Consider the following 17013-nt stretch of genomic DNA (forward strand, 5'->3'; position numbering starts at 1 on the left):
CTCTGATGTACGCAGCGCTGACGGAGTTTCAGACTTGATGAAAGGTGGCTCATACACCTTGAAAGGCTGCTGTGAGGGCCCAGAACAGAAACCTGCATGGAGCCTGTCCTCCTTCCCGGCCGGACGTCAGTGCCGGCTGACCACACCCCTGTCTTCCCCATGGCTGGATACCCACGGTCACAAGGACAGTGCTGGGGTGACAAGCAGGTTACTGTAATGACAACAGGGCCAAGTGGTGGGTGGGGGCCCTAGGGTTCTACAAGTGGCTGTGACAGAGAGGGAGAGGCAATCTGGTGCCCTAGCTGACCGCCAGCTTCCCTCTCTGATCCGTGGTCAGGAAGCTGTCCTGTGAAGCAGGGTAGCCTAAGGAGCCCTGAGCCCAGAGAGCAGGACCCTGACACCACCTAGGGCCAGCCTCGGCCGCGATGCTCATTTTTCTTGTTCCATCAGCCCCTGGTCCCACAGCAAACCTGCGTTAGTGCTGCAACCCGCACACCTGGGTTGTCAGAAAAGAATGTTCTTACTGCCGGAGTCAGAACGCGTTGCTAGGAGCACTGTTACAGCACAAGCCTTATAGCTGAGGAAACGACCTTGTTCTTGTCACTTTTCCAACACCTAATTAGAACAGCAGCTACGGAATTAATTAGGCTGCAAACAGTGCACTGTCTCTTTAAATGGTTTTCCTGTGGCCAGTTGTTTACAAAGAAATTCCTCAAGCCAGGAAGTGAGGGGTGAGCGTGGAGCCAGCAAACACACTTGGGGCAGAGGAGCAGGTGCGCCTGGCAGGCCCCGATTACAACCTTCGAGGGCGGGGTGTCTGTCCCCTGCAGATTAGAGCGCGTCTGACTCAGCGAGCCGGCCCGCCCGCGGACCTCGGCCAAGCGCGCCGGACAACCCGGCTGCCCTGGAGTCTGTCGGGGTAGGGGGACTCCGGGCGGGGCGGGGCGGAGCCACAGCCAGAGCCAGAGCGGAGCCCGGGGTGGGCAGGCTCGGGGGCGGGGCCACCGTGCCGGGGGCGAGGCCAGAGCGTAGCCTGGGGCGGGGCCGGGCGGGCTCGGGGGCGGGGCGGGTGCGGCGCGGTCACGTGTGTACACAGGCCCGCGCGGCGTGCGCGCCGTGAGCCCGCCGCTTCCCGGAGCCCTGAGCTGCCTACTCCCGCGGCGACTGCGCGGCCCGCGGCCCAGCGAGTCGGTGAGTGGGCGCCGAACGTGGGGTGGGGGCGGTGGGCACACTCGGGGGCTCGGCCCGCGCGGGGAGCGGCGCGGGAACGCGGCGGCCGGTGCTCCGCTCCGACTCCCGGGTCCCCTCGGCCCGCCCGGGCGCTGTCCCCTCCCGTGGCTGCCCTCCAGCCGCGCGGCGCCCGGCCGGTCGAGCTGCTGCCCTGCGGTCATTCACCTGTCCGGGCCGCTGAGAGCTGCTGGCCGCGTAGGCGGCTCGGCAGCACCACGGGCTCCTCACATGTCCTGCGGGGGGCTGACCGCCTGTTTCTGGGTCACGGTAGCTGTAACTTTCCTCTCTTTTATGATTACAAAATCTTGGGAAATTCTGGAACAGGATCTAAATGGAGATATCAAGTGTCCTAGGACACTTGATAAAAAGATAAAAACTCCTGGGGCTGGAGGCTCCTTCAAAACTTGAGAAGGCAGTGCCCCAGCCTCAGACCGCCCACTGACCTGGGACAAGAAACCCAACACCAAGCTAATGACAGGAGCATGGTGGCAGGGTTCTCTCAGTGGGACACTGGTCCCAGTCATCTAGTCAAGCTTTGGGGGAACGGAGGGTGAGTCGGGACCTGACGCACACTTGCTTGGCAGCCCTGGGCCATCTGCCAACAACCAGCTCCAAATCTTGGTGGAGCAGCGGCCCCCTCCTCCCCACGGTGTCTGCAGCACCTAGTGAGGCTGGCCTTGAGTTCCCAAGCAGTCAGCAGCCTGCTAGCCAGGCCTGTGCAAACACCAGTGTGTGGACTTGATGACTGACCACACTCCTGGGCTGCTCACACATGATAGGGACCCGACACTCTGCCGTCTCAGCAGGGTCTTCACTGGGGTCTTCGCTGGGGCACCAGTCACCACCGAGAGGAGAAAGAGGCTGTAGTAGTAACTATGCCCTGGGGACAGTCACATGCTCCCTGGCCTGCTGGGTCTGGTGCTCCAAACTGGAACCTCTGGTATCTCACTAAATGAAGAAAGCCTCTAGAGATAACAGGCTTTTTAAAATCATAGCTCCCATCTGGTGCATACATACTGTGCCGAGTCATGGACAGGAAGCTGGGGCCCTGCCCTTGACCACTGCTGTCCTGACGCCGTGGGGGTCACAGAAACATCTAGAGGAGAGATGAGCCCAGCGTTAGTTCTGCATTGACTTGGGGTCCCTGGAACTCAGAAGCCCCTGGCAGGTAGGTGACGGGAGAAAGGCACATTCGTGCCTGGACGTGAGTGGTGGGGTTTTAGATTAGAACGTAGCACTGCTTATCGTTGTAGTTTAGTCGCCAAGTTATATCCCACAGCCTGCCAGGCTCCTTCTGTCCATGGGATTTCCTAGGCAAGAATCCTGGAGTGGGTATCCATTTCCTTCTCCAGGAGATCTTCTCAAGCCAGGGATCAAACCTGCGTCTCCTGCATTGGGAGTCAGGTTCTTTACCGCTGAGCCGTCAGGAAAGCCCTAGAGCTGCTTAAACCTATTATATAGCGAAAGAGGGACAAACCTGACAAGGTTCCTGCCAGCAAATACGCATGCGTGATTCCAGGTGGGACGAGGGGCCAGCCATTTTCCAGGGCCTGAGAGGAAGGCGCTCCTTGGGGAGGCGGCAGCCACACCCTCCAGGCCCTGGGATGTCATCTGGAAACTTCAGCAAACAACTTGCCGCCTGGCCTTTCATGCCCCCGCGGCCCACTAGGGCCGTGTCCTGGGGGTGGGGCTGCCGTGCTCTGCCTGGGACAGAAGCGTGCTTCCTCCTTAAACGGCGTGTGCCGCCATCTCCCCTCGCTGGCCGCCGTCGCCGCCTCTCTCAAGGCTGCAGCCGCCCGCGCACCTGGGCGGCAGCAGGTGTCCGTGGGGTCTCACAGGTGTTGCAGGGCAGGGGAGCTCAGTGCAAGGAGTAGAAGTGAATTTTCGCTCTAATTTGAGATGCTAAAAATGCGATGCTGTCAAGGGGCAGGGTTCAGGTCCCTCCTCCGCCCCCCGGGGACCTGCGGACAGAGCCCCCTTCGAGTAAGCAGCAGGACAGGGTGCAAAGGGCCAGCGGCTCTGTGCTGCCCCACAGGGGTCTCCTCCCCCCACACGTGGTGGGAGGGTAGAGAGCACACAGGAGTTTCCCAGGTTTAATAAGAGTCTAGGAAGCAACTGTTACTATTAGACCAAGTGCAAGGAGCAGAAATAACTGCTGGTTCCTCCCTTGGAAAGAACCACAGGCAGCGATAAGATCTGCGGCTCTGCTCCCCGTGCTCCCCCAGGTAACAGCTCACCAGTGAGGGGCTGGGCAGGGGCCCGCCTGGGTGCCCGCGGAGACGGAAAGTTCTCAGTCTGTTTCCCCTGTTTGCTGGAAGGAGCGCTAACCTCAGAAAATTAGCCAGGAGACAAAAGAGAAAAAAGCCAAGGAATAGTGCTCCACAAGCAGGAGAACACGGGTCGGTATTCTTCCAGGGAGACCCTGGGGCGGGCCAGAACCCGGCCAGCTGCTCCCCCTGCCCGCAGCCCTTCCCAACTGGCGGGCGAGCCCATTCTCTTCCCGGGAGAACCAGAGACGCTGCCTGCTTCACACTCACTGCCCTCTAATTCTGAACCTTAAAAAGCAACAGGCTACAAAAACCAAGACACCCCAAGTGTATGATAAACCGTTGCTTATCGCAGCCCAGGAAGGCACAGCGTCTGTGATACCAATCAGTATGCGTAAGCTCTCTATGTTGAAAACCTATGAAAACATCAGCTTTTCCGGAGCGTCTGGCTCCTACCAGCTGGATGTTAATTGTAGCTAGAGCCTCTGCCCATTATTGCAAAAGGAAATAAACACTCAGGAGTCATTTTCAAAGCGTTTTGATGGCTCCAGAGCACTCAGTTGAAGTCCAGGCACAGAACACGGTGGGTCTCCAGGACATCAGCAGGCAGGCCGGCTGCTGCCCACCAGGACGCACTGCCCTGGCCTCGGGGCCCTGCGCCCACCTCCCGGTCCCTGCTCTGCCGGCCCTTCTGCTGGCGGGTCCTCGAGCTAGCCTTGGGGAAAGGCCTTTTGAGGCCATCTCGCAGGCTGCGGGACACGGGTCACGGAGCTCCCTCTCTGGGGTGCTCTGGGCAGGTGGGAACAGACGGGTGCAGTAGGATGAGGTCAGCGGCCTTGGGTGGGGGTTAGCTGTGCCTCGGTCTGGCAGGCTGTGTGTGCACAGGGTCACTGGGGAGCCCCTGCCCCTCACGGCCCCCGCCACCCTGCTCTGCTGCGCTCCTGGCACCCCTCTTTCCATGGAGGTCACCATGCACTGTAGCCTTGCGTTTGGGCAAAGCTTTTCATTGCCTGTGAACATTCACTTTTGAAAGGTTAGTTTATACAGTTCTAGGCTCTTTTTTTAAAAAAAGACCAAGAAGAAAAGATGCTGACATCTGGCCTCAAAATGCTTCCAGCAGCTAACCCAGGCGTGCAGTCCTTGCCAGCAGGGAATGAAAGAAGGGGTGTCTGTAAGCAGGGCGCCATTGGGGAGGACCCGGACCCCATGGGGCTGGGACCCCACCTCAGCAAGCGCGGCTCCAGAGACGAGCTGTCTGTTCCTACAGCAGCCCTGGGGCCCCGGGCCGCTGAGCTGTGGCAGGACCCCCCGCCCCCTGAGAATCTGCCCTTGGCCTGTGTCCCCTCACGCACTCTGCCCTCCCTCCCCACGCGGCAGCGTAAATGTGTGGGAGGCGAGGACCCGCTGTTCCACGCCCAGCACCAGGGAGGGCTGTGCTCACCGCCTCACCCCCTCACCCCATCCTCCCCACAGCCTGACCGGGGACCCAAGCCAGGCAGCTGCGGGCAGGGCGCCCAGGAGGCTGGTCCTCAACCATGCGGAGTCCTGTCCTCGGCCCGCGGCCGGGAGCCCCCACCAGGCAGTGTGCGCCCCTCCCAGGGGAGGTCTAAGTCGGTCCGGGGGGCGCGATCGAGCTGCTTCCCCAGAGGACTAGAGTGTAAGAGGCAGGCAGCCCTCAGTGCAGCGGGGCTTAGACACGCGCCCCCGGCCCAGTGTCTCCTTGAGTGCTGCGAGGCCTGGTCTGCCCAGCGCGCTGGCTCGGGTCAGCATGGCTGGCACCCGCCCAGGCGCCGAGGACGACACGTCCCGTCCCGGGAGCTCGTGCTCAGGCGCGGAGCGGAGCGGGGGCCGCCTCCCCGATGCCACAGCAGCGCCGCCACCCTGTGTTCACCTGAGCACACCTGTGTTCACCTGAGGGTCAGGTGCCCTCCCCGGGCAGGGCACCCTCTGCTCTGCCAAGCTGGCTGCTCTCCCCTCTCCAGTCCACTGCTGGCCCCAGGAGGGAACTGCCCTGGCCCAAGGCTGTGAAGACCTCTCCACTCCCTGGAACGAGACCAGCCGGAAGGCGGTTGCGTGGCAGTCCCCGGGGCCAGGCAGGGCCACTGCCCCAGGAACGCAATCAGAGGCGACAGACAGACACTCAGTGTGGGGATGCAAGTCGCCTTCAGGCACGTTCACCCTGTCGGGAGAGACAGGGCACGGTGACCACCGGGCCACCACGACGACCCGGGAGTGAACCAGGCTGCCCGAGCCCACCAGCCCTCCCCTGGGGCCGCGCGGCGCCAGGGCCGGCAGTCCTGCTGCTGGCCTTGCTGTGAGACCACGCCACACACCTGCACGCGCCAGGCACGCCCCTGCTCCGTGGACAAAGGCTGGCCACAGGCCTGGCTGGGCACGCCCGCCACAGAAGAGGGGCGCCCACGGGTGGGGGTCCGAGAGTGAGGGGATGACTCCCACCAGACGCGCACACCTGTATGTTCCCTGGGCCCGGCAGAGGGGGCAGAGGGCCTGGGGGAGGCACAGGCCCGGCCCGGCAGAGGCAGGGGTTCTGGGCAGAATCAGGCCCTGGCCAGGCTGGCAGCACGGGAGTCCTGGAGGGCCCTGGAGCAGGGCCCCTGTTGCCCTGTCGGATGAAGGGGCCGTGAAAAGCATCTTGCGCGGACGTGGCTGGTGGGGCCGCTGCCCAGGGAGGCCCCACCACGCACGGGAGGAAGGTGGCCAGGCCAACCGGGGCACCTGCAGGCAGGTCTGCAGAGGCACGGACAGGCCGCCGGGTGGGCAGTGGGCGGGGGTGCTGGTGGGAGGGGCAGGCGGGGAGCCGGGAGGCCCGCGCATCAGTGGGCAGCTCTGACCCGTGTTGTCAGGACAGCCCTGGAGCAGGGTGATAGGACCAGCCTGGACAAGGCAATGGGGCTCCTGGCCCCACCTGCCCCCCAGGGCCATCCTGACACCGGTCAGAGCTGCAGGCGGGTGACAGGCGGCCCAGGCGGTGTTGTCAGCCCTGCCGCGCGGGGACAGCGAGGGCCCGTGGCGCAAGCGAGGCCGGGGGGCAGGGCTCAGCCGCTGAGGGCCCACCTGGCCTTGCCTCCCGCCCCTGGGAGAGCCAGGACCACAGAGAGCCCTGCCTGGAATCCTGGTCTCTGGCTGCCGTCCAATTTCCCCTTTCTCAGGAAGGAAGTGAACCGAGAGCTGGTAACTGGAAAGACAGCCCAGCCCAGCCCAAGCCAGTGTGGCGGGCGGGGGCCACCATTGTTCTCAGGCCCCCTCCTCACAGGGCCTCGGGGGAGGGGAGCCTGTTCCCAGACTCCTGCACGTGCAGAGCCAGAGCACAAAGGGAAGTGGGGTGACTCGGAGGCGGGGGCGGGGATCCGCAGGGGCAGCACAGGGACCCCGGACACGGAGGGACGCCAGCTAGAGGCCTCGCGCTTTGACCAGCTGCTCCACAGCCAGGGTGGGCAGACACTCCCAAAGTGACCGCTGCTGATGGCAAGTCTGGGGGTGCTGGGGCGCAGCTGCTGTTCCGGGTCCCCGAGAGCCTGTGGGCGCCACCCTCCCAGCAAGTGTCTCAGTGCCTCGCCCCCTGCGTCGGCAGTCTGCCTCCTGCCCTTCTCACCCGTGCCCCCACGCGGTGAGGGGAAAAACGCCAGGCACCCCCGACAGGTGTACCCACCCTGGCCCTGCGTGGCACCTGGAGACAAAGGGTCTCCGGGAAGAACACGGGGACAAAAAGCGAAGACAGGCTGAAAGCAAAGGAAACTGGCACTCGTAGCTCGTGAAGTCAGCCGTGTCCCCGAGGTGGATACCGATGGGATGCGCAGTGCTGTCTGTAGTTTGTGGGCAGAGGTTCCAGGTTCTGTGTGTATGAGCTACCAGAAAATAGCAACTCGGGTGGGTTTTTGATTTAAAACCCAGCACTGACCACAGAGACACCACAGCCCCTCTCAGGCCAAGCAAGCTGGCCATTTAAGCATGTGAGCTCTTGAAAAGAGTTCTGAGCAGATTTGCTCCGCGTGACCGCCTCCCAAAAACTGCGCGGATCTCCAGCGGGGCAGGGCCCTGCCAGCATGACCCCCGCTTCCCTCATTCTGCCCACAGGCCTGTGGGGCCCTCTCCAGTGCCCACCCAGCATCGCAGAGGGCCTCCCCTGGCTGAGCCTGCCCTCCAGGTGGATGGAAACCCCCAGGAGGGGCCGGGCCACAGGGGAGCCCGTGGGCAGGGTGCCCATCCCATGTGCCGGACCTTCCCAACACGACCTTCAAGGTTCCAAACTGCCTGTAAACAGGAGGCGCAGCTGCACCTGCCTGGGGAGGAGGGGCACCGTGAGAACCAGGAGGTGGACGCGCGCACACCCACCCCTCGCGGAGGAGCACTCCACACTGGGAAACAGGATCCCACCGAGGCAGGAGGGGAGGGACTGAGGCCCGGGAGCCAGGCGAGGCGCCTGCGCGCGGGGGGCGGGCTGGTTAGGCACGGACAGGATGCTCTATGGACCAGCATCCAGGCCCAGCACCACCCAGGCCTCGGCTCAGCGCGCAGGAGCCTGCCTGCATTCGGGAGGGCAGCGGATCAGCCAGAAGCGGATGGACGAGGGCTCCGAGGACCCCTCAGGCCCGGCCCTGCCTGGGGCTCCTGCTGCACCCTGGACCCCAGGCCTGGGAAGAGGGACCCGAATCCCTGTGGTGGCTCAGAGTAGACGCCCTCCCTGGAGGTGATGAAGCCGGCAGGCGGCATGCGCTCAGCAGTCCAGCCCCGGCCTTCGGCGCTGCCGCAGCGGCTCATTAGGATACAGATGCCCCTGCCCTGTGAGGCTCCTGCCAGGCCCCTCTGTGTCTGGGGGGGGGGGGGGCGGCTCGCAGGCATACACCCTGCAGGCAGGCTCCTGCTCTGTCGCGGTGCCTGGCACACCACATGTGGACACCACATGTCATTCCCTCTGTGACCCCCCACGCCAGGCTCGCTCCCGCGGGGTGGGGGACTGGCCTCCCCTCGCCCCTGGACCTGGGAGGCCAGGGTCTTCCCCAGAGTGTTGCTGGCCTCGCTCTGAGAGTAGGAAGCCCAGTGGGCTCAGAAGACGTAGGATGGAGGGTTCCCCCATGCCCTGCCCCAGGACTCACGCATTTCTCAAGAAGGTCTGTTCTTCCCTTACCACCAAGGCGCCTCCACCCGCCAAGGCCCACCCAGATCTCAGTGTGCGCCCGCCCCGACCCCGCCAGGCTGGGAGGGAGGAAACGGTAAGGACGCCCTTCCCACCCGCCTTGCACCAGGCGCAGTGCAGACCACTTCGGGCCCCTCCCCAGGGCTCCAGCGGTAGCTGGGCTTCAAGACAGGGGTGCCGGTGCCCTGGCGCGGCCCACCGGCGCTGCCCAGGCGGCGCGAGGGAGGCGGGTTGCTGGGCACAGACGCAGGATTCGGCAGTCACCAAAAGGGAGGGAGGAAGGAAGGATAAGCCCAGCAGGGCTGCCGCAGCCTTAGAAAGGCTGAGGATCCCGCGAGGGGGTCTGCGGGGCCAGGCCTGGGGTCCACCCCCAGCACACCCTCTCCCCCTCACCCCCCCCCCCCCCGGCCTTTTTCACGTGGCCCAGGCGCCACAAGGTGGCAGCAGACGCCTTACGGCTCCAGGGCTGTGGGTTTCCCGCCAAACAGGGTCAAGGAAGCCCACTTGGCTGTTAGGGCCGTCACAGCTTCCAGCGATGGCGCCTTTGGTCGCAGAAAACATGCGCAGCCCCGTTTCCCGCCGGCCTCGGGGGCGGGGGCCGCTCTGTGCTCGCGAAGGACTCACGCGCTGCTCTTCCCACAGCCCGCCATGTGGAGCTGCCCGCTCAACGGCACGGGCGGCGACGACCCGCTGCCCTGCCTGCACGTCCAGCGGGCGCTGTCCGCGCTGTCGCTGCTCTACCTGCTGGGCGGCGTCCCCCTCGGCCTGGGCTACAATGCGCTGCTGCTGCTGGCCAACCTGCACGACCCGGGCGGCATGACCATGCCCGACGTCTACTTCGCCAACATGGCGGCGGCGGGGCTGCTGCTGTGCGCCCTGGCGCCCGCGCATCTGCTGGGCCCTGGCGCGGCCGGCGGGGCCACCTGGGACCTGGGCAGCGAGGTGCACGTCTCGCTGCTGGTGCTGTTCAACGTGGCGGCGCTGGTGACACTCTACTCCACGGCCCTGCTGGGCCTGGACTGCTATATCGAGCGCGCGCTGCCGCGCACCTATATGTCCAGTGTCTACAACACCCGGCACGTGTGCGGCTTCGTCTGGGGCGGCGCCCTGCTGGCCGGCTTCTCCTCCCTGCTCTTCTACATCTGCAGCCACGTGGCCGCCAAGCTGGTGGAGTGCTCGCGGATGCAGGACGCGGCAGCGGCCGACGCCATCATGCTGCTCGTCGGCTACCTGGTGCCAGGCCTGGCCGCACTCTACGCGCTCGTGCTCCTGGCGCGGGTCCGCAAAGAGGACACACCGCTCGACCGGGACGCCGGCCACCCGGACCCCTCGGCGCACAGGCTGCTGGTGGCCACCGTGTGCGCGCAGTTCGGGCTCTGGACGCCCCACTATCTGACGCTCCTGGGGCGCACGGTCTTGGCAGCGCGGGGGAAGCCACTGGATGGGCACCACATGGGGACGCTGCTCCTCGCCAAGGACCTGTCCAGGTTCCTGGCCTTCGCCAGCAGCACTGTGCTGCCGCTTTTGTACCGCCACCTCGACAGAAACTTCCCCGGCAAGCTCCGGAGACTGATGAAGAAGCTGCGCCGTGGGCACCAGAGCTGTTCCCCGGACCAAGCCGGGGCGCAGCCAGTGGCGGCATAGACCCAGCGGGGGCACCGCCGGTGACGGCATAGACGCTGCTCCAGGGGCACCGCCGGGGGCGGGGCGGGCCGCACTGGCCGGAAGCACAGCCCGCGGTGATCGGTCCCCTGTGCCCGAGGCTCGCTCCCTCCTCCCAGGTCAGGCGCCCAGGAGACTACGCTGACTCCAGCCCCTGCTCCCTCGCCCCCTGGAGACGAGGCAGAAGCAGGCGCAGCCCGTGGAGTTTCCCAGGCGCCCGGCGTGAGGATGAGCCGTGTCCTCGGTGTGGCCGCCCTCGGGTGTGCTCGTCTCCTGCTCGCACCTTTCAGGCCCGCGCCCGCAACAGCCTGCTTCCCCTCGGGCGCAAACAAAGTAATGAAAACCTAACGCCAGTATTTATACTTTATACTGTTAAAATACCACCCCCCCCCCTCTTGTTTTATGAGGAGACGTTTGATAGGAAAGTCAGAAGCTATTAAAATGAAGGAAGCTCAAACACACTCCGGTGGCGGGCCTCGCAGCCGCGGGGCAGGACAGGGCTGCAGGCTTCCCAGGGTGCGCGGGCCTGGCGGGAGGGGTCAGATGGGGCATCTGCGGCTGCCAGGTGTGCCCCCGCCAGCGCTGGTCCAGTGAGGGTCTGTCCTGCACGACTCCCCAAAGTGTGCACCAAAGTTGAGTGTCAATAAGGTGAAGGGAGGAAAACGCTGTTAGGATTTCTAACCCTGAAAACCAAGGGGCCTGGGCCTGCCCACAGGAAAGATGGATCTTGGCGGGCGGGCTCACGGGGCTGCAGGGCCCGGGACAGGTGGAAGATGCAGCCTAGATGACCCAACCAGCCTGGGGTGCAGAGCCCACCCACCACCCCTCGCCCTCTCCCGCACCCCGCCTTCTGTGTCAGCTGTAGGGGCGCGGGGGCGCCTCCCCTCCCCCTCCACACGTCTTCACGAAGAAATCACAGCCCCCCAACCCAACCCTGTTCTGAACCCAAAACGCCCTAAAAGCAAAGGTATGTTTCTCAAGGCTGCAGTCTGGGTAGGACACCTTTCAGTTCTGGAGGCCTGTGCAGAACTACGGACACACGCTGAACTCGGGCTGCAGTCAGCCTTGGGGGACAGAGCAGCAGGAACCGGTGAGGTCTCTGGATGCTCCTGGCGGTGATGAGCACAGATGCCGGCCGTCTGCTCCAGGGCCCCGGGGCCTGGTGGGAGCGCTCCTTAAATTCCAGGGCCTCAGGCGGATGCCTCCCGCTCTCCCAGCACATCCCCCCATGGGGACCCCGAGACAGCAGCAGCCATGCTGAGGGGGGCTGGGTGCCCTCTTCGCGGTCCCAGAGCCAGTGCCGCCTAGGGGGAGCAGGAGCCCATTAAGAAGCGGCTGTCCTCCCGCACCAGGGGCTCCCTGGAGAGGGTGAGCCCCAAGGGCCCAGATTCTGCCTGCAGCCCCACCCCCACCCCTCAGCCCATCTGGTTTCCCCCACACAGCGCAGGGGGCCTAAAATCACTTTATCAGTTTCTCAGTGGCTCTGGTTGCAAGCTGACTGGTCTCCCGGGGGGGGGGGGGGGGGGCGGTCACACGGTAGCAGCCACACATTTCTGTCCTGTGTCCGCCTCTACTTCTGACAGATGACGAGCCGGGGTCTCGGGTGCAGACCCTTCCACTGCTGCTGCTGCGTTCTGAACCCCCCTCTGCCCGCCAACTAGAGGAGCAAGCCCACCTTCGCCTCAGCCACTAGCATCTCAACAATCTACTTTCCATGGACGTTGGCTTGACAATCTCGTGCTGAATTCTGCATCACTTCTTGCTGCCCCAGCATGTTTGATTCCTAGTACTCCTGCCACAGTTGCTAAAAAATTGAATGAATTTTGAACCATTTTAATGAGATCAGGCAGATTTGGGGTTGTATAGCCGTACATAGACTTGAGGCATTTAGAAGAGAATAAGAGCTATTTGGAAAATGTCAAGGCAGACTGTGCACTCTGTCCTTTTTCTTTAAAAAAGAAAAAAAAAATCCATTAGTATGTATATATTTTGACTGTGTGGCATGTGGGATCTTAGTTTCTGACCAGGGATAGAACCCACAACACCTGCGTTGGAAGCACGGAGTCTTAACCACTGGACCACCAGAGAAGCCCTGACTGGCTTTAATGATCTTATTTTTGTCAACAGACAAACTCACCTACCTTACCATGCTTCATGACTCAGGATCCCCAAAGGTGAATTTAACCTTGGGTTTATTTTATGAAGGTTATAAAACTTACTGTAAGAAACTGGGTCTTTTGCTAATTATGGCAGATGTTATCAAGAAGTCAGGACTTCCCTGGTAGCGCAGTGGGTAGGAATCCTCTTGGCAATGCAGGGGACATGGGTTCGATCCCAGGTCCGGGAAGATCCCACGTGCTGCGGAGCCCCTGAGTCCATGGCCACACCACTGAGCACCTGCTTTGGAACTGGCAAGCCGGAATTACTGAGCCCTCGTGCTACGCCTACTGACGCCTGTGTGCCTGCAGCCTGTGCTCTGCAACGAGAGCAGCCCCCACGATGAGGGGCCCGTGTGCCACAACTGGGGAGTAGCCTGCTCACCAACACTAGGGAAAAACCTGTGTGTGGCAGAGAAGGCCCAGCGCAGCCAAGACTCAAATAATTTTTTTAAAAATTTAAAAAAGTCAAACATTTGTTTCTTTATATAAATGACCTGACAAAGGACAAAGCAGGAATAAGTCATTAAGATGCTAAGTTACACATCAAGTTCTAGAAGTTAAACTCAGTCGGGAAATGCCGGGGCCTCTCATTTCTAACCCATTATATCTGCCCAGACGGCTGGAGTTGCGGCAGGTGTGTCTGAGAAACTGGGGAAGAAAACCCACACGTTTGAAGATTAAATTACTTGATACTTATTAGCCAATTTCTGGATTCTAATGTGTGTGTTTCTTGGGATGTGTGACATGTCAGCTAAACAGCACACAGAGGTATCACAGGACAAGTCTTTCCCCTCATGAGGTAAACAAACTCCAGCGTTTTTGGTTACTCTGCGGCTCCTCTGTACTGGCAGGGCTGACCCTGCACCACGCGGGTCTTAAGTCCGACGCGGATAAGCCCCGAGCTGTCAGAGGGCCCACGTGTATCCATGGGCCTGGTGGTGGGTGGGTCCCACACAGCCGAGGGGGGCAGGGCTCCGGGAGGCGGGGGGGGCGGGGGCTGCTCACACGGCTGTGCCCTCCGTCAACACCGCTCGTTCGGGACACAGGACCGGGCACTTCCTTCCCGCGTGTGGGTTTCCCAGCTGTTCCACGGGTGGTGGAGGGAGGATCACTGCCAAACCGCCCGCCCCCGCCGCCCCGAGAGTCACCAGGCATGTTGCTGAAGGGATTCGGATTCCCAGCGGGCTGACGGGCGGCTCAGTGACCGCAAGCGCGGAGCGGGCGTGTTTGCGGGGCGCCCTCCGGTGGCCGCCGCGGCCCTCCCACCCTGCACGCAGGTAGCGGCTTACTAGCGCGCGGCGCCCCGCTGCTCAAGCGTCCCGTCCGGGGGTTTCCTTCAGAAGCCGAGCTGTGCGGACACCCTGGCCCAGGATCCTCGGGGCCTCGGAGGCCACAGCAAATCCCGCCTTTACAAGACAGGCCCCCAGGGCGTGCCGTGGAGGCGCCCTGCATGGCACCGGGCGCTGCAGGGCGCGCACACGCACGGCCCGGGGGCACCGAAACCACAGGCCGCTTCGCGGCTCTCAGGAGGCAGCCGGCTCCAGTCTCTGACCCCCCGTCGCCTCACTAACGCAGCGCACTGCCCCCTGGGCAGAGCAGCAGAGCCCGGCAGGAAGGCAACTGCGGGCGTCAACCCACCCAGGCGGGGCCTGCAGGGGCCGACCTGCAGGTGAGCACCGCCCCGCCCGTCCCCACCGCTTCCGCAGCCCCAGGGCCCGGCCCAGCCCGCCCGATGGATGCAGGGCCGCGTCCCCCGCGCTCTGCCGCCGTGCAGCTGGACAGGGACCTGCCTCACCCGGGACCTCGGCCCCCACAGGGGCCCGCAGTGGACACACCTGCAGGCAGCAAGGCCCTAAGAAGCCAGTTATGCCGGCGGGCACAAGAGGGGCAAGGGGCCGGCCGAGAGCAAAGGGCTAGGACGCCGGGTGCCCCCCACGCCAGCAGGCTGGTGGGACAGGCGCTGGGCTCAAGGCTACACCCCCGAGAGCTGAGGCCCGTCAGCACACACAGCCCGGGAGGGCGGTAGAATCTGAGCTGGCGGAGACCACAGGGCCGCGCCGTGACAAGCACCCGCAGGAGAGGGGCGCCCCCTATAGGCAGGTGGAGGAGACGCAGAACCACCCGGACAAGCGGCCCGCAAAGCGTCATGCTCGGGCGAAAGGCCAAAACCGAGACAAGAGCCCATCGGAGGGGTGGTGGGTAGCCAGCGCCCACAATGTCCGCAGGACTCTGGAAGCCGGGAAACCCGCAGACCTCGGCGGCGCCCCTGGCCGGACGCGGCTCTGGAAGGAAGCCGGGCAGGCCCCAAGGAGCTTGAAAAGACGCAGCAAGCCAGGACGCCGCCCACCCGAGCCCCACACAGACCACCGGCCTTCTAGCCCCAGGAAGCAGTCCTGGTGAGCTGGGCCAGCTTCCTAGACCGTCTCAGGAGTATTTCAGGAGCCGCGGCCGATAGCCATACAGGGAACACAACATCCTCATGGCCCGGGCTGCTGAAGCTCTCAGGGGACCCTGAGGCTGGACCTTGGCAGCCCTTTGGCAAGGCTGAGGGAGGGGCCCCAGAAGGCCCAGTCCTTGGCCTGAAACTGGCACCAGAATAAGCCAGGGGGGCCATCTCCCCAGGAAATTCCGAGCCTCACATGAGAGCCTCCAAGCAAGGGTTCAGGGAGGTGGGCCGGTGGACAGTCACGTGGGAGGGTGCTGGTGGCTTTACATGCTGACAATGCTACCCTGAGAACCAGCCAGCCTGCCCTTAAAAACTCACCTGAGAAGAGGAAACTCATGTTCAGGTGAAAAACCCACCTGCAGGTTCTGCTGGCAGCTCTGCCTCTAGAAAACTAACCCAACAGCACTCCAGCCAGCCACCATCCACACTGCGAATCCTGCGGGGCACGTCACCGGGCAGCCCGGATGCCCAGCATCTGAGGTGGGTCACGCTTACAGGGCGGATGCCCTCCGACCGTGGACCTCACCGCGGGCATGTCCTGAAACACCAGTGACCCGGCGCCGTCAGGGACTCCCAGCTCAGCACGGGGGGGTCAGGCCTGCGCCAGCGTGCAGCCAACTCAGTGAAAGCAAAAGTCGCTCAGTGGTTGGTGCCCGACTCTTTGAGACCCCATGGACTATACAGTCCATGAAATTCTCCAGCCAGAATACTGGAGTGGGTAGCCTCTCCCTCCTCCAGGGGATCTTCCCAACCCAGGCATCAACCCGGGATCTCCTCCATTGCAGGCGGACTCTTTTACCAGCTGAGCCACAGGGAAGCCCCCTCAGCTCAGAGCAAATCTATGGAGAAAGTGTGGCCAAGGTGTCTGCCTGCATGGGTGCCCAACTCCCGAGAGCCATGCCCCTTTCTGCCCCCCTTTTCCTCGGGGGTGGGGAGGGGAGCCCACCATGAATGCAGTGGAGCCCAGGCTGTGAGCGGGTGGGAGGGGGCGCAGGGAAATGTGGGCGGTTTCCTGAGAGCATCTCAGCGTCTCCTGTTACCTTTCTAAACTCTCACGGAAGTGGAGGTGAGGAGACAGCTGGTTGGCTTGCCCAACGAGGTGGCTGTCACCAGTAAGGTGTGTGCGCCAGGTTCCCACTGGGAGGGGGGCTCGAGGTCCCTGGACCTACCACTCTGCACCGGGCAGCCCCCCAGAGCAGGGACTGAGGGAGCGGGACACCGCACCCCAGGTGGACCCCACCCCTGGGTCTGCGGGTGGTTGAGGCCACAGACTCCCTGTCTGCTCACAAGCCTGAGGCCAGGAGGGAGCAGAGCACTGCCCTGCGGGCCAGAGGGACATGGGGCTCCGCACCCAGTGCCCACCCCAGGCAGGGGCTGTTCCTGCGTCCACCATGCAGATGGGGAGGCTGGGTCCTGAGTTCAGGGGACCTTGGCCACGCCAGGACACCAACTCCCATCTGCGGACCACACTGCCTCCCACCAGACAGCCCACCACGTGGGGAGAAACACGATGCGGTGAAGCCGGGGCTCCTCTAGTCCCAAGGAAGGCCCTGGCCTCGGACAGAAGCCCTGACGCAGGAAGAAGCAGTCCTCGGGCTGTCCCGTCAGGTCTGAGGCTGGAGGCCAGGAGACGCTGTGTGGCCAGGTTCCCCCGGGTGCCCTCCTCCCCGCCCTGCCCCAGGCTGCGTGACAGCTGACGGCCACAGCCGCAGGGCCCGGGGGCTGAAACACCGATTGCTGTGTGATCGGCCAGGATGGCCTGCTGATGCCGTCTTCCGACCTTGCCTTGATGGTCACGAGGTCTTTTCTCCAAGTTGCCTTAATTAAAGAGACAGGCCAACTCGCTTCCTCTCAGTCTGGCCATCCGTCTTAATTCTGACGTTCCTCAGTACCCGGGCAATCGCTCATGGCCTTGAGCATCGGCACATGGAAAACGTCACCGGGGCTCTCGAACCAAAGGAGCCAGACACGGCCCGGGAACCAGCAGGTCCAGACCACTGGCTCCCATGCGCGGGGCGCACAGCGGCATCGGGGCACGCCCAGTTCACTATGGGCCAGAATAAAGCCAGCAAGTCGACGCAAACACACACCACG

General features: G+C 63.4%; 2 protein-coding genes across 8 annotated transcripts in view; one reads left to right on the forward strand and one right to left on the reverse strand.

Moving 5' to 3' along the window:
* The window catches only part of C2H7orf50 (chromosome 2 C7orf50 homolog), a 66841-nt gene that overhangs the window by 20351 nt on the left and 29477 nt on the right, over positions 1-17013 (reverse strand). The window lies entirely within an intron of this gene.
* On the forward strand, positions 747-13171 carry GPR146 (G protein-coupled receptor 146). 5 transcript variants are annotated; one of them, XM_065923657.1, is made up of 3 exons: positions 747-773; positions 8651-8728; positions 9295-13171. In XM_065923657.1, exon 3 carries the CDS (start codon positions 9301-9303, stop codon positions 10294-10296), a length of 996 nt encoding a protein of 331 aa, XP_065779729.1. In that variant the 5' UTR covers positions 747-773; positions 8651-8728; positions 9295-9300; the 3' UTR covers positions 10297-13171. The 5 variants fall into 5 exon arrangements, 4 of the variants coding, with proteins under 4 accessions (XP_065779729.1, XP_065779728.1, XP_065779727.1 ...); XM_065923656.1 differs by lacking the exons at positions 747-773; positions 8651-8728 and adding exons at positions 1055-1191; positions 2226-2398; XR_010661587.1 differs by lacking the exon at positions 747-773 and having other exon boundaries at positions 2417-8728; positions 9295-10647; positions 11898-13171.

Source organism: Muntiacus reevesi, chromosome 2 (genome assembly GCF_963930625.1).
Source record: "Muntiacus reevesi chromosome 2, mMunRee1.1, whole genome shotgun sequence".
Classification (NCBI taxonomy): Eukaryota; Metazoa; Chordata; class Mammalia; order Artiodactyla; family Cervidae; genus Muntiacus; species Muntiacus reevesi.